General features: G+C 38.7%; 1 protein-coding gene across 1 annotated transcript in view; it reads left to right on the top strand.

Annotated features, from left to right (window-relative positions):
• Positions 1-12,177, top strand: part of LOC126334937 (tRNA (uracil-5-)-methyltransferase homolog A-like) — an 81,129-nt gene extending 68,952 nt beyond the window's left edge. The window contains exons 7-11 of the mRNA XM_049997681.1: positions 1,754-2,007; positions 4,646-4,754; positions 6,924-7,046; positions 7,871-8,063; positions 10,411-12,177. Of these exons, the coding sequence (XP_049853638.1) occupies positions 1,754-2,007; positions 4,646-4,754; positions 6,924-7,046; positions 7,871-8,063; positions 10,411-10,715 (984 nt within the window). The 3' untranslated portion in view covers positions 10,716-12,177. The remainder of the gene's footprint in view (positions 1-1,753; positions 2,008-4,645; positions 4,755-6,923; positions 7,047-7,870; positions 8,064-10,410) is intronic.
• Positions 12,178-21,970: the final 9,793 nt, after the last annotated feature.

The following is a 21,970-nucleotide window of genomic DNA, read 5'->3' as shown; positions in this document are numbered from 1 at the left end:
AAGGAACAAATGTTGTCTTTATGTTACCTGGTATGAGTGCATCCTTGAAATGACCTTGGCCATGATTTGCGCAAACTCACTATGTGGCAGGGCTGTGCTTAGCAGCATCCTGGGTTCTTGCATGTTAGTTACAGTGAGACAATGGATGCTGCTTATGAACAAAGAGAGGACATTGGGTTTTGCTTAAGCTTGGGAAAACCCCTCCTGGAACGTGGACAGTGATTAAACAAGCCTATGCAGGTGAGGCACTTTCAAGAAATTGTGTTTTCAAGTGGCACAAAAAGTTTTGTGAAGGCAGACATTTAGGGCAAGATGATCCCAGAGCTGGCTGCCTATCTTCAGCACACACTAATGTAAACATGGAGTGTGTAAGGCAGATATTGAAAGAAGACCATCATGTAACTGTGCATGCAGTATCAGAAGAACTTAATTTGAATCATGTTGTGTGTCATAAGACTTTACTCGAAGATTTAGGGAAAGAGAAACTTAATGCTAAACTCATGCACTGACAGGTGAATATGAAAAGAAAGGACATAGAATTTCTGCGTACAACTTTACAGAGTCAGGCATGATCCCACACTTCTATCAAAGATTATTGCTGGGGATTAAAATTGGTGCTACGAGGATGATCCTCACATGAGGCATCAAAGTGCACAATGTCGGAGTCCTGAATCACCAGCCTTGAAAAAATTGGAATGGCAACATTCGAGAACAAAGACAATGTTGATCACATTCTTTGATAATAAAGGATTAGTTCACCATGAGTATGTTCCTCTAGGTCAAATAGTAAACCAAGCTCCCAGAATGAGATTTTCACTCTTTAGCAGAGTGTGCGCTGATATGAAACTTCCTGGCAGATTAAAACTGTGTGCCCGACCGAGACTCGAACTCGGGACCTCGGTCGGGCACACAGTTTTAATCTGCCAGGAAGTTTCAGTAAACGAAGCTCTTCATACTGAACTCTTGAAATATTTGTGACAAGCAATTTGATACTGCCTCCCTGATTCGTGGCATTTTCAGAACTGGTTCGCACTTCATGACAGTTCAAGACCCCATACTGCTTAATCTGCTACCGAGTATCTGGTCCAACATTCTGTTATTGCCATCCCACATCTGCTGTATTCGCATGACCACTTGCCTTGCAATTTTTTCTTGTTTCCATGAGTTGAATGGCAATTGAAAGGAAAGCTTCATCAAGATATTGCAGGCATCCAATGGGCTGCAACAAATGAGCTTACAAGCATCACAGCTGAAAATTTCCCTGCTTTCTCCCAAGACCTCCAGAAATGTTGGCAACTGTGTATAGATAACCAGGGAGACTACTACGATAGGAGCTAGGACCATTACCTGGTGAGTGCAAATTTCTATTAAAAAAAAAATTAAAAAAATTGACCTGGTACTTTCCTGACAATAGGAGTATTATATACAGCTGCTTGTTATGAACACCTGAATTGAATGCCTGCTGGTTGGTTCCCTTAATCCTCCATTAGGTGCAACACAGTTTATTGTTACATATTGTGAACAAAATATACCACATACATTTTTGTGGTGTGAGCTTTGTCAGTTTGATATGGTGTGATCTGCAGTCAAAGACCTAAAATTTGCGGAACTTTTTCAGGTGTAAAGCTATTTAGCATCATAAGAGAATATAAAAAAAACACTGTGTGAACTAAATTTTTGCTGTCGCTGGAAACACTTTATAGCGATGTGTTTGTTGGTTTTAGACACTGATCTGTATTTTTGTTATCACTAGGTTTTTGAGCAATTTGTACGGTCATCAAAACTTCCTGTATTTGAACCAGAGCACCAATCAGGGCATTGGAGGCAGCTGACATGTAGATTGTCTATGTCAAATGATCAGCTAATGCTTGTTGTTGGATTACATCCACAACAACTTAGTGCAGAGGAACTGAACGATGTGAAAACTGAGCTGAAAGAATTTTTCATGCATGGAGGAGGGAAAGATTGCAATGTAACATCACTTTACTTTCAACTGATTTCCAAAAGGTAAGTACATTTGAAGAATTAAAATTGTTGTTGCTTGATTTGAGTGTAAAGGCTGCACTGTCATCAGGACCAGGCAGCTTGCCATAGGGATTGGTCTTCGTCCTTAACAACTGAAAATTCTCTGCTGATTGTACTGAAATATATTTCCTCTCCCCATCACCTGTTTTGCTCACTAACATTCCAGAGGCTTGTTCTGTTCTTTTGTTTGATTCTCACTACTCAGTGTGAATTTTTCTTCATGCAGTTTTGTTTTACTTTTCACATAATATTGCTCCTCATGAAAAAAGAATTAAATGGTGACCAATCTGTGGGCCCAGACTAATAAGCACATGCTGCAGCTATGATTGCATTTGAATCTCCGTTAAATAAAGAACATTTGGCTTCATGTGGAAAACATACTTTTAGAAGCATTTGTGTACACATTGCCTATGAAGTAAATTATTACTGTTTTCTGTTGTTGCAATACATGAAGAATGTTTTTAGGATGCCATCAGTACAATATTACTTTAGTGACTTCTGTTTGCACTGCCTGACTTAATAATAATAATAAAAATTATAATGAAACATCTGGAAGGGGAGGAGGAGACGAAACGATACTTCATAGATTCAAAGGGTATGTGATATTATTTCAGTAATTACAAAATTGAATAAAATGTTCAAAGAACTTGGCGGTACTAGCCTTCTTATCAGCATGGCATTGCATCCACTCCAGTTTGGATACATGCAATGATTAATTTGAGTAGGTGTCATAAAGCCATTTTATTCTCTGCTGAGGAAAGCTGGCCTACAGCTGTTGTAATTGGTCCTTGATATCATGGATACTGGTACTAGGATGTAGTTAACATCCAAGCTGGTCCCACACATATTCTGTCGGATACAGATTGCTGACGATAGGAGTACCTTAACATCGCACAGACAGTTCATAGAGGCAAGAGGTAACACACGAGGATGCAGGATGTCTGTGATGTACTGTTATGCCATCAGTTTCCTGAATCACAACCAGCAGTGACCTAAAAGTACCCACTGACTCTCCATACCTTAATGCCAAGAGTAACACTGCTGTGCTTCTCCAAAACATTGGAATCATGGGACCTTTCTCTAGGTTATTGGTATACTCACCAGTGATGGTCATCTGGAAAGTGCAGAACTGCTTTTCAACACTGAACAGAATCCGAAGCCATTCATTAGCAGTTAATGCTTCCCAGGCCCAACACCACTCCAAATGCAGCCATTTGTGTCCTGGTGTTAACAACTGTCTGTGCATGGGACAGTAATTCTCCATCTGGATTCTGCTACTCTCTGACCAATGGTATGAGATGACACAGAATGTTGCAGGGAGTCCGTTACTCATTCTAGGATGGTAGGTGCAGATATGAGGGGGTTGGGAAGTGCTTAGCGCACAGTATGCTAATCCTCCTATGTGGTCAACCTGAACCTTGTCCATGTGCCTGTTCTCAACTTCCCAAATAGTCCAACATTGAGCCACTGTCTCATTTGAATGCCCGGAAAGTCTGGATATTGCACGATTCATTCAGCCAACAAGATGGAGACCCACAATGAGGCCCCCTTCAAACTCTTGTCAAGTGCAAAATAATGCTGACTCATACAAGTATGTGACATCAGTGTCTTTCATCCCCCCTTATAATCCATACCAAGCTTGGTAATAAAACTAAACACAAACAATGCTAATGCATTCTGGTGGCCATTCTATCAGTCACAGAGTATTGTATCTCTAATCATTAACATATGCACTTATGTTCTGTTTGTGTACAAAGTTACACTGATGTCCTACAGTGTCTCCTGGATGCTTTTTTTATTGAGGCAGGTATTTAATTTCTTTCTGTTATTTACTTACTTTTATTAGCGACATATATTGAATGATCCTTATTTATATTTTGTCTAGTGCTTCAGCTAATTTAACAGTGCAGTCTCAAGGCTCAATAAGCATCTCATTGTGCTCTTCTCAAAACATGAATATTGAATGAACTGCAGACCAAATTACCACCATTAGTGCCGACAGGTGGTGAGAGTCACACAATTTCTAGATAAAGGAAATCTTGGCCCAGAAACTTAGTTTTGCTCTGAAGCCTTGGAATCTATGTGGCAGAATAAGTATACCTCTGAATTGGACTGACTGTGAGGCCATGGTATATAAATGTTTTTGCCACTACTAAATATTAGTGATGTTTCACTTGAACAAAGATATTTGAATATTGTCCTTTGAGATTAACTGGCTGATTATGTTTATGAAGATGAATAAAAAAGGAAGAAATTGAGTGGCTAAAATGAGTGTCCTTTACCATTCTTCCCTACCTCAGTTTATAGATGCTTGTGGCACCAATAAAAATGAGTAAATATTTGAGACAGTTTATTTAAGTGTAGTTCTTAAGTTTGCTGGTTTAATCAATCAGATTTTAGGACCTGTACCACTATACTGTGTACCTTGTGTTTTTATGTCTTAGTTGATTAGGGGTGCTAAGTGGGACTCATTTTTTAAGTATTAGTGCTTTCATTTCCATGCTTGTTTTCTGCATTTTTACGGTAATGAGGAGCTTGCTTGCTTCTGTGTTTAATGGTAATGAAGAATGAATCTCCCTGGCATTTGTGTCTACATTATGTTACATTTTTCTTTATACAGGCAGGCGGGCACTGATCCCACTCCCCCAGAGCTCCTGTTGGGTGTCTCTCATATTGAGGAAAGTATCTGTGGAGTCACTCTACGCATTTCACCAGAAGCCTTCTTTCAGGTCATACAATAATAATCAAAATTATAACATATTGTGTATTATTATTATTTCTATTGTTCCACATTGTATGCTTATAGCTGTCTGCATTGTGCAGATATCGTGGTTCAGGCACAGGATTCACATTCTGGAGGAGCAGGGTTCAGATTTCTGTCCAATCATCCAGATTTAGGACTACAAAGTTTTCTGTAATCACTTAGTTATAATTCCAGGATGGTTCCTCATCCTGTTCGAACTTACCCTCATCTCAAATGGCCTCATTGTCAATAGGACATAAGACTATAAATGCTCTAGTAACTTTTATTATTCCACTAGCTCTGAAACTTGTTCCATCTTTCTTATTAAGCTTAAATACAATTACATTATGTTATAAAATAATTATGGTCTTATTAAGCTTAAATACAATTACATTATGTTATAAAATAATTATGGTCTTCTTTCAGCAGCTTATCTCGGTTTTATTGTCAAAGTAAACAACAGTTTTTACAAAAGCTAGTAGGGAAAAATGAGGTCCTGTATTATTCAGGAGGGCCGTTGTGAATGTAAGCATAACCTTTTACTCTGAAGGTTCAGTCAAAAATGTGTATTTCTAGTGATATAGTCCAAGACCACAGTATACAGGTAACAGATGATATGGGGTAGAAACTCTCAGAAGCTAGTCAAAGATTTATTTATAATTAATTTTATTTGTACACAGATTCCATACGAGCGTGTTAGACACTAGGATGTGGAACGAGTTAAAGAATGTACACTGTCTAGTCACATTAATGTGACAACCTGTCAAAAGCCTGAATAACCACTTTTTTCATTGGGGACCGCTGCAAGAGAGAGTCAGTTAGATTCTGGAAGGTACCAACAGCAATGTGTAGCCGTACTGACTCATGTGCCGTGATGAGCTGCCCTAGGTTTCTTGGTAGAGGATCCATGGCGCAAACAAACTGATCGATGTGATCCACAGATTTTCAGTGGGAATTTGGTGGCCAAGGGAGTATGGTAAGCTCATCTTGCGAGCTGGTAGATGCCATCATGTCGAGAAAAAGCAAACTGCACATAGGGGTGGACATGGTTCCCAAGCTTAGATGCATAATGGTGTTGATCCATTGTGCCTTCCACAATGAAGAGGTCAGCCAGGGAATACCAGGAAAATGTTCCTCAGATCATAACACTCTCTCTTGCGGCCCTGGATCCTTCCGACAGTTCTTACAGTGTGTTCCCTTTCAGACGTTTCATGCCAGTGGGGCATAAAATGTAATTCACATGAGAAGCCCAGCTTTCATTGCTCAGTGGATGTCCAGTTGTGGTAGTGGCAAGCAAATTCTAGCCTTTGTCACCACTGAACAGCAGTCAGCATTAGTTCATGAACCAAGTGCCTACTGCGGAGGCCCACACACAGCAATGTTTGCTGAATGGTCATTGAGTAGGCACTGTTGATAGCTCTTTGTTCATCTAGGTGGTCAGTTGCACATCTGTTCACCCATACACTTCTCCGCAATTGTACTTTGACCTTCGATATAGGCGGCACCCACATATGTAAGTGGACTGTGTATAAATATGAATTACATAGAACATAGTACAGTACAACTGAGCACAATTTCCAACCTCAAAATGCTGGAGGGAGTCAAAATATCAAAGGAACTTTATAATCAGACATTACACAGCTGTATAATGTGTTTGTCACTTTTGAGAAAGAAGTAGTGAATTATATGTAGTATAGAGTGTAAAGGGCTGTAAATGAACAAAAGGAAATCAAATTAAGGAAACAAATTGTGTGAATAGTTCTATAATATAAGTATGTTCTTGCTTAATTGTAATTAGTGTTTGTGTGTTATGGGTGCTCAACAACTAAGTAATCAGTGCCCAAAATCAAGTTTAGTGTGCATACAGTTGAACATTCTGCATTGGAATCACCATTAGCTTGGTAAATGGCACAAACTGACAGGTACTGTGTACATTTAATTTAATTTTGTTTTCGTTGTACTTATTTGGAATCATTTGGTGATTGCTTTCTCCACACTCTCTTCAGGCTTTAAGAAAGATGTCAGCAGCGCCAAAAACTTGAATTTTGGTGTCTGCATTAGGTATCATTCTCAGCAAATTTGGTGCTATTTTAAAAATCTGTATTAACAGAAGATATATGTAGAAATAATTTCATAATGAGACATTACCTTTCAGGTTAACAGCGCTGCTGCCGAAGTACTGTATGGTGCGGTAGAAGAGGTGGCCCAACCTACTAGAGATACATCTCTTTTGGATGTATGTTGTGGTTCAGGAGCTATAGGACTTTGTCTGGCTAAGGTATGTATCACTTATGAAGCAGCTGCATCAAAAAATCTTTTATATTAGATCTGTTTTATTATTTACATGATAATGAAATTAATTCCAAGCCTGTAGCAACATATATGTCTCATATACCCAATTACAAACTTTGGAAATTTGTTATTTTCATTAATTTAAGTGAAGACAAAACTCTTGGCATCAGTCTCATCTAATCTATTCAGTATCATTCTCTTGGTGAGATGAACAATTACATTGATTTATGAACAGCTACCATGTTGTCAAGAGGGCCTTAGTAAAGTAATAAGTTCAATGTGGGCTGCTTCTTACTGTGCAGGTCGAACACTTTACACTGAAAGTGAAGAAAACATTTGATCAGGTTCAGTGATGAGACACACGAGGCATGTTATCTGAAGTCATAATAATAATCACAATGTGTTAGTTTCTCCATGTTGAGATTGTGCTGTTGCTCCACTACCATATACTCAATTAATGAGATATCACTGCAGTTGCCAATATTTCCTGTATCCAAGTCCTCAACCAATATCAGCCTTTACATTGAGGCCATTTTGAAGTGTGTTATCTTGTTGTGAAGCAATGACAAAATTTAGTTTAATTTGCATATTGCTTTGACACATATAATTTTCTGATCTGTTTGAATATGGTTTTGAGTCATGTGGTTGCACCCTCCCCTCTTTCCCCTCCAGCACATATATTAATATTTATTTGTTTGCCATACATAATCTCCCCCCCCCCCCCCCCCCCCCCCAAACATACATATACACAAAATTATTTTGAGTATATTGTAAATTGCAACGAACTGTAACTTGTTGCTCTGTTTTTAGAAATGTGGGCAAGTACTAGGTGTAGAGCTGATTACACGTGCTGTGGAAGATGCCCGTACCAATGCATCCATCAATTCTGTGGAGAACTGTGAATTCTTCTCAGGTGCAGCAGAGGAGATTTTGTCTTCAGTTATTCGTCGTGCTACCTGTAAAGACCTTTTGGCTGTTGTTGATCCTCCTCGTGCTGGCTTACGTAAGTATTTGTATTTATAATATGATGTCTGCTTGTGTCTGTGTATGTATGTATGTATGGATGGATGGATGGGTGTGTGTGTGTGTGTGTGTGTGTGTGTGGGTGTGTGTGTGTGTGTCCCTAAGGTAAGTCTTTCCGCTCCCGGGATTGGAATGACTCCTTACCCTCTCCCTTAAAACCCACATCCTTTCATCTTTCCTTTTCCTTCCCTCTTTCCTGACGAAGCAGCCACTGGTTGCGAAAGCTCAGATTGTGTGTGTGTGTGTGTTTGTGTGTTTTATTCATTGTGCCTATCTACTGGCGCTTTCCCGCTTGGTAAGTCTTGGAATCTTTGTTTTTAAGATATTTATAATATCAGTTACTTTTATTAAATATTTCACTGAGTCAGCAGATATTGGGCATATTTCTGTGAAAAAATGACGTAATCTTTGGAAAGAGATTTTCACATATTAATGTTGTATTATCTCTCAATAAGTTTTGGTGTGCTTCAATAGACTCTGTATGCTGTTGGTTGAAACAGAAGGGAACTATTTGCTGAGTATTTAAAATATGAGTAAAGAGTGAAGCATAAACAAATTGTAATGTAAATATAATTATAAACATTCAGAAGCCAGCACAATTACCTCCCCACATTCACCATATTAAAAATGTGTAACTATTAAATGCAGAAAGGTGTCATGTTGGGGAATATATATTATCCATAAATGTTGAAACAAGTGGTAAAGAAATTTACTTTTAAAGTAATCTTTAACAGCTCAGTGACAACATTAAGCACCAGGGCCCTATATATAGCTTTATGTTGGAATATCAACAATAATACAAAAAGGATAGATTTTTACTCAATGTAAAGATGACTCATTGAGTTGAAGACAGGCACAATGAAAAGACTGTTACACATTATAGCTTTCAGCAAAAGAATGAGAAAACACACACACACACACACACACACACACACACACACACACACACACACACACACACACACACACACACACACACACACGAGACTGTTGTCACCAGCAATTTCAACTGGAATGCGACTGTCGTGAATAATATGGAGTGGAGCAGGCAAGGGGGGGAGTTTGGTGGTTGCCAATGGCAAAGGAGACCACCCCGTGGCACAATATGCAGCTAAACACAACAGGCTTGATTTCAGTGGCTGCTTCACAAGCCAGGCCATCTGGGTCCTCCCCTCCATCAGTACCTTTCCTCAACTGCGCAGATGGGAATTAACCTTACAACACATTCTCTGCACCCAAAATTACTCTGGCTTCAACCGACAATAACCTATTGTCCCCACACTCTCCACCCACAGTTTCTGCCCAATCGTCGTATCATCTCCTCGATTTTCACATTCCCTCACCTTCTTTGTGTGCTGCGCTCTGCCAGTGTACCTGCCTATCCTTTCCCTTTCTGTGCCCCCTCCCCTTTCCCGCTCCCAGTATCCCCCCCGCCCCGCCCGCTACACCTGGCAGTCTCTAGTCCTCTACTTCCTGCATGCTCTACCAGACAGCGCTCTTCTTTCGCCTCACCCATACCATGCTACCTCCCCCCCCTTCCCTGCCCCACTCCAGATTGCTATTCACATGACAGTCGCATTCCTGTCACAACTTCCAGTGGTCATACGTGCATGAGGTGTGTTTCTTTTCTTTTCTGAGGAATTCTTTGGTTAAAAGCTATAATGGGTAACAGTCTTTTCATTGTACCCATCTGCAACTCAACCGGTCATCTTTATTGTGAGTAGCAGTCTATCCTTTTCATAAAAAAGTATAACATTTACTTCTTGCAAAGTGGGCTCTGATGGTACAGTGTGAAAGTATGTTGTTTTATCAAAGTACCTACTTGGTGAGGTTGCAAAGTGATTTCTTTGGTGTCAACACACACAGTAGCAGGACCCACTGCTACTGTTCATTATTACAGTTAAATAATAGTGCCTACTTATTTTCAGAAGAGAAATTACTTTCCAAACTTAGACCTTAGGTTATGCTACAGATCGATCTGCCACCACAATATACATTCCAAAGACTAATATAGAACAAGAATAAATATTCTAAGTGTATATATGATTCACAAACCCCAACATAATTACTTTACAGTATTGATAAGTCATGCACACCTGTAGAAGCAAAATTTGAGCTTCCAGAACATACGGAATCTCAAATTGTTCATGTTACAAAATGTGGCGTGTACTGCTCCCCCCCTCTCCATTGTCACTATCATCCTTGCTTTAATAACTAATACATAGAACCTTTCTTGTAAATTTTGCTTTAGGATTAAGTAAGTATGTGTGTTTACTTATATTACCAGTTTGTAGATGATAGTAAATATCTTTCATTTGTGTTTCCAGACCAGAAAGCAATCAAGCTTATTCGCAGGACGGAGGCATTAACACGAATGGTGTTCCTGTCCTGTGATCCACAAGCAGCCAGAGAAAACTTTTTGTCACTAAGTCGACCTGCCTCCAAAACATACTGGGGTGATCCTATAGTACCAGTAAGAGCTGTTGCTGTTGACATGTTCCCACATACACCACATTGTGAACTTATAATATATTTTGAGCGATACTGTGATGTTAATACTACACCTGCTGCACCTGAAGATGATGAAGCTAAGCCTCATGTCACAGTGGATATGAACCTAAAAGACAGTTGATTGTGAATTATTTCTAAAGCCAGTTGTTATAAATAGATTATTTCAAATTCTCTTGTATTACATGATCAATACTAAGAAATCTGAGATGCTTCCTGCTGCGTGGATGTGCCTCTGTCAGTTGGAAAAAATAAAATGTCAGCTCCTGTACACAAAAGCTGTGTGTCAGACTATAACATGAAAGAGTCAACTGTGTTATTGTTATGTTGTTGTTATTGTGGTCTTCAGTCCTGAGATTGGTTTGATGCAGCTTTCCATGCTACTCTATCCTGTGTAACCTTCATCACCCAGTACTTACTGCAACCTACATCCTTCTGAATGTGCTTAGTGTATTCATCTCTTGATCTCCCTTTACGATTTTTGCCCTCCACACTGCCCTCCAATACTAAATTGGTGATCCCTTCTTCTGGTCAAGTTGTGATACAAACTTCTCTTCTACCCATCTAATCTTCAGCATTCTTCTGTAGCACCACATTTCGAAAGCTTCTATTCTCTTCTTGTCCAAGCTATTTATCGTCCATGTTTCACTTCCATACACGGCTATACTTTCAGAAAAAGACTTCCTGACACTTAAATCTATACTTGATGTTAACAAATTTCTCTTCTTTAGAAACCGTTTCCTTGCCATTGTTACACTTAGTTAAATCACAGAGTGGTACCAAAATTGCATCTCCTAAGATGTGAAGAATCCGTAACAAAGCTTTCACTTACATTTACATTTTAGTACACAATAAGTATCTTTTATCTGCACTTCACCTCATAATGCAACTGATATTTTGCAATTTTTGCCATTTGTGTGGTTAGTACATCAAAAACTGCTGTCCCTGTATGATGTGAAAACTTCAAGTGCACCCCTGGTTCTACTATAAAGAAATTCTATAATTTCTGAAATGCCACCATATTTGCTTTTAGTGTTTCATGCACTATTGCAACATTAGCATTTGTGCCATAGGAACAGGTTAAAAATAACATTTTTGTAGGACTCTTGTTATTCTTCATGGCAATTAAATCATTGATGATAACCAATGATTAAATCACCATACCAACTTACAAAGTCCTATGAGAACTTTATTTTTTGTAAATTTTTCTGAAATAACATGAAATAATTTTTTAAGTGACAACAAATATTCACTTAGAAATTTTCAACTATGAAATACTTCTAAAATCAGAAGAATTAATATGCACATCCTTGTCAAAACTGTTGTACTGTCTGATGATTTGCAATTGTGAAATTAATTTTTACAAACAAAATTGAGACATTCATGATATTTATCTTTTATTGATTACAATGTCAAAAACAGAGCATTTTGCAGCCCAGCATCTGTATGTGTGCTTCAGGTACTCAGTGTGGACATATCGAATTACCAGTGATACATAGATACCTGCATCAAATAAATTGAACTTACATGCCCCCTCCCCCATGAACCATGGACCTTGCCATTGGTGGGGAGGCTTGCGTACCTCAGCAATACAGATAGCCGTACCGTAAGTGCAACCACAACAGAGAGGTATCTTTTGAGAGGCCAGACAAACATGTGGTTCCTGAAGAGGGGCAGCACCCTTTTCTGTAGTTGCAGGGGCAACAGTCTGGATGATTGACTGATCTGGACTAGTAACACTAACTAAAACAGCTGAGCTGGTACTGTGAACAGCTGTAATTTTTCCCGAGGGCATGCAGCTTTACTGTATGATTAAATGATGATGGCCTTCTCTTGGGTAAAATATTCTGGAGGTAAAATAGTCCCCCATTTGGATCTCCGGGCGGTGACTACTCAGGACGACGTTGTTATCAGGAGAAAGAAAACTGCCGTTCTACAGATCAGAGTGTGGAATGTCAGATCTCTTAATCGGGCAGGTAGGTTAGAAAATTTAAAAAGGGAAATGGATAGGTTAAAGTTAGATATAGTGGGAATTAGTGAAGTTCGGTGGCAGGAGGAACAAGACTTCTGGTCAGGTGACTACAGGGTTATAAACACAAAATCAAATAGGGGTAATGCAGGAGTAGGTTTAATAATGAATAGGAAAATAAGAATGCGGGTAAGCTACTACAAACGGCACAGTGACCACATTAATCTGGCCAAGATAGGTACAAAGCCCACACCTACCACAATAGTACAAGTTTATGTGCCAACTAGTTCCGCAGATGACGAAGACATTGATGCAGTGTATGTTGTGATAAAAGAAATTATTCAGATAGTGAAGGGAGGCGAAAATTTAATAGTCATGGGTGACTGGACTTCGATAGTAGGAAAAGGGAGAGGAGGAAACGTAGTAGGTGAATATGGATTGGGGCTAAGATATGAAAGAGGAAGCCGCCTGGTAGAACTCTGCGCAGAGCATAACTTAATCATAGCTAACACTTGGTTTAAGAATCCTGAAAGAAGGTTGTATACATGGAAGAACCCTGGAGATACTGTAAGGTATCAGATAGATTATATAATGGTAAGACAGAGATTCAGGAACCAGGTTTTAAATTGTAAGACATTTCCAGGGGCAGATGTGGACTCTGACGACAATCTATTGGTTATGAACTGTAGATTAAAACTGAAGACACTGCAAAAAGGTGCGAATTTGAGGAGATGGAACCTGGATAAACTGAAAGAACCAGAGGTTGTAGAGAGCTTCAGGGAGAGAATTAGGGAATGATTGACAAGAATGGGGGAAATAAATACAGTAGAAGAAGATGGGTAGTTTTGAGAGACGAAATAGTGAAGGTAACAGAGGATCAAGTAGGTAAAAAGACGAGGGCTAATAGAAATTCCTGGGTAACAGAAGTGATATTGAATTTAATTGATGAAAGGAGAAATTATAAAAATGCAGTAAATGAAGCAGACAAAAAGGAATACAAATGTCTCAAAAATGATACCGGCAGGAAGTGCAAAATGGCTAAGCAGGGATGGCTAGAGGACAAACGTAAGTATGTAGAGGTTTATCTCAGTAGGGGTAAGACAGATATTGCCTACAGGAAAATTAAAGAGACCTTTGGAGAAAAAGAGATCCACTTGTATGAATATCAAGAGCTCAGATGGAAACCCAGTTCTAAGCAAAGAAGGGAAAGCAGAAAGGTGGAAGGAGTATGTAGAGGGTCTATACAAGGGCAATGTACTTGAGGACAATATTATGGGAGATATGATACTGCTTGAAGAGTTTGACAAAGCACTGAAAGACCTAAGTCGAAACAATGCCTTGGGAGAGCCAGTCCTGACAAAACTCTACCATCTGGTGAGCAAGATGGAAGAGACAGGCGAAATACCATCAGACTTCAAGAAGAATATAATAATTCCAATCCCAAAGAAAGCAGGTGTTGACAGATGTGAAAATTACTGAACTAACACGAATTCTTTACAGAAGAAGAATAGTTTGGATTCCGTAGAAATGTTGGAACACGTGAGGCAATACTGACCCTACGACTTATCTTAGAAAAAAGATTAAGGAAAGGTGAACCTACATTTCTAGCATTTGTAGACTTAGAGAAAGCTTTTGACAATGTTGACTGGAATACTCTCTTTCAAATTCTGAAGGTGGCAGGGGTACAATACAGGGAAAAAAAGGCTATTTATAATTTGTACAGCAACCAGATGGCAGTTGTAAGAGTCGAGGGGGCACGAAATGGAAGCAGTGATTGGGAAGGCAGTGAGACAGGGTTGTAGCCTATCCCCGATTTTATTAAATCTGTATATTGAGCAAGCAGTAAAGGAAACAAAGGAAAAATTTGGAGTTGGAATTAAAATCCACGGAGAAGAAATAAAAACTTTGAGGTTCACTGGTGACATTGTAATTCTGTCAGAGACAGCAAAAGACCTGGAAGAGCAGCTGAACGGAATGGACCATGTCTTGAAAGGAGAATATAAGATGAACATTAACAAAAGCAAAACGAGAATAATGGAACATAGTCAAATTAAATTGGGCGATGCTACGGGAATTAGATTAGGAAATGAGACGCTTAAAGTAGTAAATGTGTTTTGCTATTTGGGGAGAATAATAACTGATGATGGTCGAAGTATAAAGGATATAAAATGTAGACTGACAATGGCAAGGAAAGTGTTTCTGAAGAAGAGAGCTTTGTTAACATCGAGTATTGATTTAAGTGTCAGGAAGTTGTTTATGGAAGTGAAAAATGGACAATAAATAGTTTGGACAAGAAGAGAATAGAAACTTTTGTAATGTGGTGCTGCAAAAGAATGCTGAAGATTAGATCCGTAGATCACATAACTAATGAGGAGGTATTGAATAGAATTGGGGAGAAGAGGAGTTTGTGGCACAACTTGACTAGAAGAAGGGATCTGTTGGTAGGGCATGTTCTGAGGCATCAAGGGATCTCCAATTTAGTACTGGAGGTCACCGTGGAGGGTAAAAATTGTAGAGGGAGACCAAGAGATGAATACATTAAACAGATTCAGAAGGATGTAGATTGCAGTAGGTACTGGGAGATGATGAACCTTGCACAGGAGGAGTAGCATGGAGCTGCATCAAACCAGTCTCTGGACTGAAGACAACAATTTTCCACCACAGTGATACATTTTAAATATCTGCCTTTCACATCCAGATTTTTATATTCGGTGGGAACTGAACATATGCACATAGATAAATCAAATTAGTATCCCATTACTTTAGATATCATAAAGAAATGAGAGTGGCTACATACACAAAAAGTGGAATAATGTCCCAAGCAATAGATCTAGTTGAGACTGTGTTTTACAACTATTTGAGTGCTGTAAATTAATATGACTTGGAAACTTAAAGATAGCAACTCTGACTGTGAACTGGCCCCAACAGCAAATGTTTTAAGTTTTATTTATCAGGCATAAGAGGGTGTTAACAAGTCTTAATATGAACGACTGGGAAGTCACTATGACGATATTTCAATATTGATTTCATCTTGGATAGTTCTAATTAAGGGCACTTTGAATTACTGTTGTTCTACTTTGATTTGTTCCCAACAAGAAGATGACATACATTGAGAAATAAATATCAGTCACTGTTGTATGAAGTGTCTTTCATGAAAGAGTCGAGTGTCCCACGATGATCAAATGGCAGCAATATAGAATTTCCATTAATCATGGTAAACTAAGAAAAGTATAGTTTTCCAAAATCATACATACAGTCTCAGCTACACTAGTCAGTTTAAATAATAGAAAGTAGTTTCCCAAACTGAAATCATTTCTGTTTGATAACTACTCCTATTTCATAGATGATGTGTATGTGGTTGGGTTCCATTTATGAAATTTTGCTGTAGATTAGTATTGAAAAAAAAAGAGCTTTGTTGCATAAATGGCTAGTATGTAGCCTTGATTTCAGTGAGAAAAATGTGTGTCACTTGCGAAACTACAGACACATTCTGTGCCATGGCGAGTTGTTGCTGATACAACCAGGAGGGTACTGGAGCTAGCTCATAACTGGTTCTCAGCAAACAGCTTAATTGTACAAATATTCACATTACAGAGTTCCAAACAAATAACTAGCAGTTGTAAGAAGTGCAGATAAGTTAACAAGAATGCTCCATTCTGCCTGCCTTGTACTTAGAAACTTCTTTCTTTGCATTCATTGGCAGATAGGATTGCTAGCATACTTTTATTCATCAGAACCCTGGTGCAATGCAGCAAGTATTTATTCTACAGAAGAGTGCAACTTGATTATTTTGTAAAGTTGATAATTGAACATTTTGTAGACAGCTCTTCTGGTGTCTAACCACAACAGTGAGTTTAGGATGAACAGTGTATTTTACAACCATAATACTGGATGAAAAAATAATTTCCCTATACTGTATGAATCACAGTTTTATAACAAGTTGCTGGTATGCATCAGAGCACGCCATCTATAATTTATCCGAATACTGGCATCCAGGTATGTAAATTTTGCTTATCTCTAATGTTTCTATCACACGTACCTTGACACTGCCAATACAGAAAGAGCTTATTTTGATCTGTTTGCAGTACTAGATAAAAACAGCAGCTTAGTAGTCTAAGATGAGAACCAGAGGCTCATTTCAGAGTACTGTTTTTCTCCTGGTAGAAAGTAATCTAGAAGTAACTCTTTTAATTATCAGCATGAGTACATTAGTAGCACTAGTCATAATGTGTTAATAACCTACAGTGGCTGCTACTAACTGTGAATGGATTAGTTGACTGGTTCCACGTCCCTGAAGGTGCCTCCATGATAGGATTTTATGAATATTATGTGTGAATGAATCGTTTGAGAAACATTACCTTTGTATGGGTACTTTCTATGAAAGTGGAGGAAAACGTATCAGATACTACATAAAGTTCATCTGCAAAATATTTCCTTTGTTTTAAACATATCACTGGCATTGCTTTAACTTTCAAATTATAAAGTCAGCATAGAATATAACCTATAAGTTAATCATGAATTATTTAGTGTTTAAGAGTTTTTGCCAGAATGTCAAATTGTCACTTCTGCAGTTAAAAAAATCCCCAAAAGATTATCTCTTGGCTGTGGGGTATTCAACAACATATGCCCAGTAAAACACTGTTGCGATTTAAAGATGTGTCATGATAACAATTCAGTCAGATGTGATTTTGGAACAATTTTAGCATTATTTTATTTATAGAAATTGACAGCAAATGGTATGTATTTGGGCACATATGTGCATGTTTGCCATAATAAAATTTTCAAAAAGAAAGAGTGAAGACAACAGTTGAGGATGAGGACAGTATAGGTATGAGGAAAGTGTATGATGTGGCTTTCAAAACAATCATAATAGTATTTCAACATCTAACACTGCCCTAAATCTCTGACCACCATATTCAATAACACAGATTCCAGTTTAAGTTTCAATTTTTTGTCAGGGAATTAAAAAATTAATTATGATTGCCAACACTAAACATTGTGCAAATATTAAAATACAGTATATGAAACCTCAGTATAATTACAGGACTGTTAAAAGACATGTTTCTAAAAGTGCCAGCATCTAATTATGATTATATCAAGTACTTACTGAGAAAGCACAATATATTTCACGAGCATCTTATAGCCTTACTTTTACAATTTTTGACGTTCCTTTTTTTCCATTGTTTACCCACAAAAGTTTTATTAATAGATCCATGCATTATTTGATTCTAGATCTCTCCCTCCCCCCCCCCCCCCTTTTTTTAAAATGTCACCAATGATCCAGTTATGCTCTCTACTATTGTAAGCCTAGAGAGTTCAAAAGAGTGAGATGACCAAAGAAAAAATCAAGTTTGAAGTTTGCAACAGGTCAATGGTTGTAATGCAGGAACTGATGACACTGACATGATTACTAAGTAGAACTATTGCTATAAAATAGGAATGAGCAAAATGAAACAATATTTTGTTTAAATTACACAAAAATTATCAGGTCAATGCTTTTCAACTTCTATAAATTCAGAACTTGAGAGGGAGAGAGGGAGGGAGATGCAAATAAAATACATTGTGCAGAGTCCTATAAATCAATTACTATATAACAGATAAACATCATGTTTGTTCCGACATTCTAAGGTGAACTACAAAATTAATACAATTCATTTCAACAGAATGCATGTAAACAAAAAGTCATTGCTTTTAATCACATTACTTTTGTCCCCTACAAGTTCTATCATGAAGTGATACGATGCAAAGTTCTTTTGTATGCAGGGACTACAGCCATTATGAAATATATTAAATGAATTCACAATTGCAAATAAGGACACCCATCAGCTGTTGAATGGAATGACAACAATGAAAAATCATGCTGGTGTGGGACTCGAACCCGGAATTCCCGCTTATTGTGAACAGTTGCCTCACCCTTTGGCTATCTGTGCATGACTCACGGCCAGATCCAAACTTCCATATGTAGTCACCGAGAAGGTGGCGCAGTGGTTAGCACACTGGACTCACATTCGGGAGGACGACGGTTCAATCCCGTCTCCGGCCATCCTGATTTAGGTTTTCCGTGATTTCCCTAAATCGCTTCAGGCAAATGCCGAGATGGTTCCTTTGAAAGGGCACGGCCGATTTCCTTCCCTAACCTGAGCTTGCGCTCCGTCTCTAATGACCTCGTTGTCGACGGGACGTTAAATACTAACCACCACCACCACCACCACATGTTGTCAACCACGTGTCTCACACGTCGATTATGCATATTCCTGTACAGGTCAGACGTTGTACTTGAAGGTTGCTTGCCCAGTATTGGCAGATAAATACAATACTGCAGTGCAGGCACATGCATGTCCAAAGGAACTTTGCATCATAATCAAAATCTGCTGATATCGGGCAAGTGACTTTCAAAGTACAACATCTGACATGTATGGGAATACACATAATGGATGTACAAGTACAGCTTATAGACACGTGGAAGTTTGGGTCTGGCTGAGTCATGCATGGATAGCCAACTGCTCTTGATAAATGGGCAATTCGGGTTTGGATCCTGGTTCGGCACGAATTGTCATTCCATTCTACAGCTGATCATTGTCCTTATTCACACTTGCAAATCCTTTTAATGTATAAAAACAGAAGAGTTCTTTCAAAAGCAGCTACAGCCCTCTGCACACAATAGAGAAGTCTGCACAGTATAATTAGTGGAACTGAGCAGCAGGTCCACTGCTTCAAGAAAATACAACAAGCTGACCATCAAGACTGAATAAGTTAACTTTTACTATGAACACCATCAGGGTGACAGATCACTTGAGAAGTGAGAATGCAAGTAACAGCCCATTGTCAGTACTCCTCATAACACTGAATCTCTCACCTGTACCAAAGAGCTTATCTATTGGAGATCAAACAAGTGGGAATGATACTATTGAAGTAGTACGTTCCCAGATTGATCACTCTTTTTCCCTTTGTTGGTATTTAACAATACATGAAAAGGGTTAACTGAATCTTCTAACAACAGCACCTTAAACAGTTCTGGTTCACATATATAACCTTTCATATTGATACACCGTATCAATAAGCATAGATAACATGTACTTCACTCTAAGGATTCCATGAATAGATTTCATTGTTATTATGACAAGATCTAGTGAATGCAAAACATTTAAGTTTTAAAAAGTTTTCCATTCCAGGCAAATTCTATGACAGTTCCTGATGGTGGACCTAATCCTTTCCCTTCTATAATTCCTACCCATTGTTAGTTGTTAGAAATTTTTTATTCTTGTTGTCGAATGTATTTGATTGTTACTCACCCAAGATAGTGATTTATTCCTCAATGATATGGCAATGTAACAGTGGTTCTATCTTCATTGTTCTCATCATCTGCCAGTCTACATCCACTGTAGGGTTTATAATAATTATGTTCTTTTAGGTTGTCAAAGCAGAGATCCGGCAGAAAAATACATAAGGTTAAGTGAACATTTTATGGACTTTAACATGTTAAGACACAATATTCAGAAGCGGTAGCAATCAAACAAGGAGGCTTATGACCAGTGGAGTTTGCACAACAGCAGTCAGCACTTCGACAGATCAATGACTGAGATGGGCAATGCTTCCAAGGAGAACAATGACCAGCACAGTTCGCACACCAGTTGTCAATGCTCCAGGAACTCTCATCATACTGAAGTCATGTGCATGACGTATCTGGCGATGCGAGGGAGGACGACAAGGCAATGCCAGACCATGCCAGCATAGAAGTAAAACAGGGAAAGCTAGAACATTGACACTGGTCACGTTTCTGCCCAACGTGAGAAGCACAGATCAATGACCGAAGCGTCAGTTGCCACCCTAGAATTTTCGTGACAATGGCGAAACACCGAATAAATGTCTCCAACAAACAGACATGAGGTGGTCCTTTAAGGGGAGAAAGACAAGACTAAGAAAAGTCGTCTGGATGGATGGACTGATGGTTAGTCAGTGGATGTCATACTTCGCTGCAACAACTTAGCTGCGCTGCTTGACTGAGGAAGATGTCGGGACTCTGCCAATAAGTCAACGCAGAAGGTGCCATCCAAGATGTTACCAGAAAGAAGTTTGTACGGTACTTACTCAGGTGGCTAGTGAGGACGAGGACGAAGGGATGTGGTCTCACCAAATGGGTCACCTGTGAACCTAAAGGTTGATGAAATATCAAAAGATGCCAAACTTTATGGTCACTGGTTTGATTTTGGGTCAGAGCACTCTATGTCATGCCACAGTCATTTATTAATATAGTAACAATTGAATTCACAAGACCACGCCGTTGCCGCAGTGTGTCATGGGTAGAGTACTGAATGGAGAAAATGCCGCCTGGTGCTCCGCTGCTACACAAGCCATCGCCACATCAGTGGTCACTGGAATCTGCATGCTATGACTTCGCACAGCACAGCTGTGTGAGGAATTGAGCAAGTTAAAACTCAATGTATTACTGTGTTTGTTGAAAGGGTCTTATGTGTCAATAAATAACTCATAGTGGAACCACCAATGTATCACTCACACCACACCCACTGAGCCAAGGAGAGAACCCATTCCACCAACCACAAAGTGTCGCTTGCCTCCTGCCATCCCTGACAAGATAATGACCTTTGCTCCCCTCTGTCACTGATGCTCAATATCTAACGTCACAAAACGTCGACCTGCTACACCACTGCAGGATAAAAGCCTCATGCAGGCTTCTCCATGCATTATAGTTTTGAGATATACACATCCATGTTAGTTTTGTGTGTTTTTCAACATCATCTACCCACCTTCTATTAAGTTCACATACTGCTCTTTTTTACGTGTTGAAATCAAGCAGAGGTGTGTTCAATCCATTTATGGACCTAGCTACATGTTATATCTACCTCCATTTAAATCAAGTTAGAGTCTAAATCATTTCTTGCTTCAATTTAATATTTTTCCTCTCTCTTAACAATACTCTGCACACACGTCTCCACTGCTCACAGAGACAATCACTACTTGCATTCATTGTCCATGTCTGTTCATAACTGCAGACTGATAATATACAACAACTTTTAACTTTCCTTTTCAGAAACATTAGAAATTAGTTTTGAAAAATTTATTTCATTTACCAAGAGCATTCCACACCATCTTTGCTCTTGTGTTTATTTTCTTAGTCGTCTGCCATAAAAACAAATCTACTGGTTATATGACTCCATGGTATTATATAATTTTCTTTTTTACACATTGGTTATACATTACTTCAGTCCTATTGTAACTGATTTAGAAGTTTGCTGTTTGAAGTTCTTCCATTTGTTGACAAAGTTGGAGTATTTGCCATTAATATGTTACTTCATTTTGCAGTTTGAGGATGTGCGAACTTCCTCTGGGGCTACTGAGAAGAATTTTGTTGATAAGAAGTCTTGCATGACACCTCTTTCTAAATATGTCGC

The sequence above is a fragment of the Schistocerca gregaria genome, chromosome 1 (assembly GCF_023897955.1).
Source record: "Schistocerca gregaria isolate iqSchGreg1 chromosome 1, iqSchGreg1.2, whole genome shotgun sequence".
In the NCBI taxonomy this organism is placed as follows: Eukaryota; Metazoa; Arthropoda; class Insecta; order Orthoptera; family Acrididae; genus Schistocerca; species Schistocerca gregaria.
This window is presented reverse-complemented; position numbering and strand designations above follow the sequence as displayed.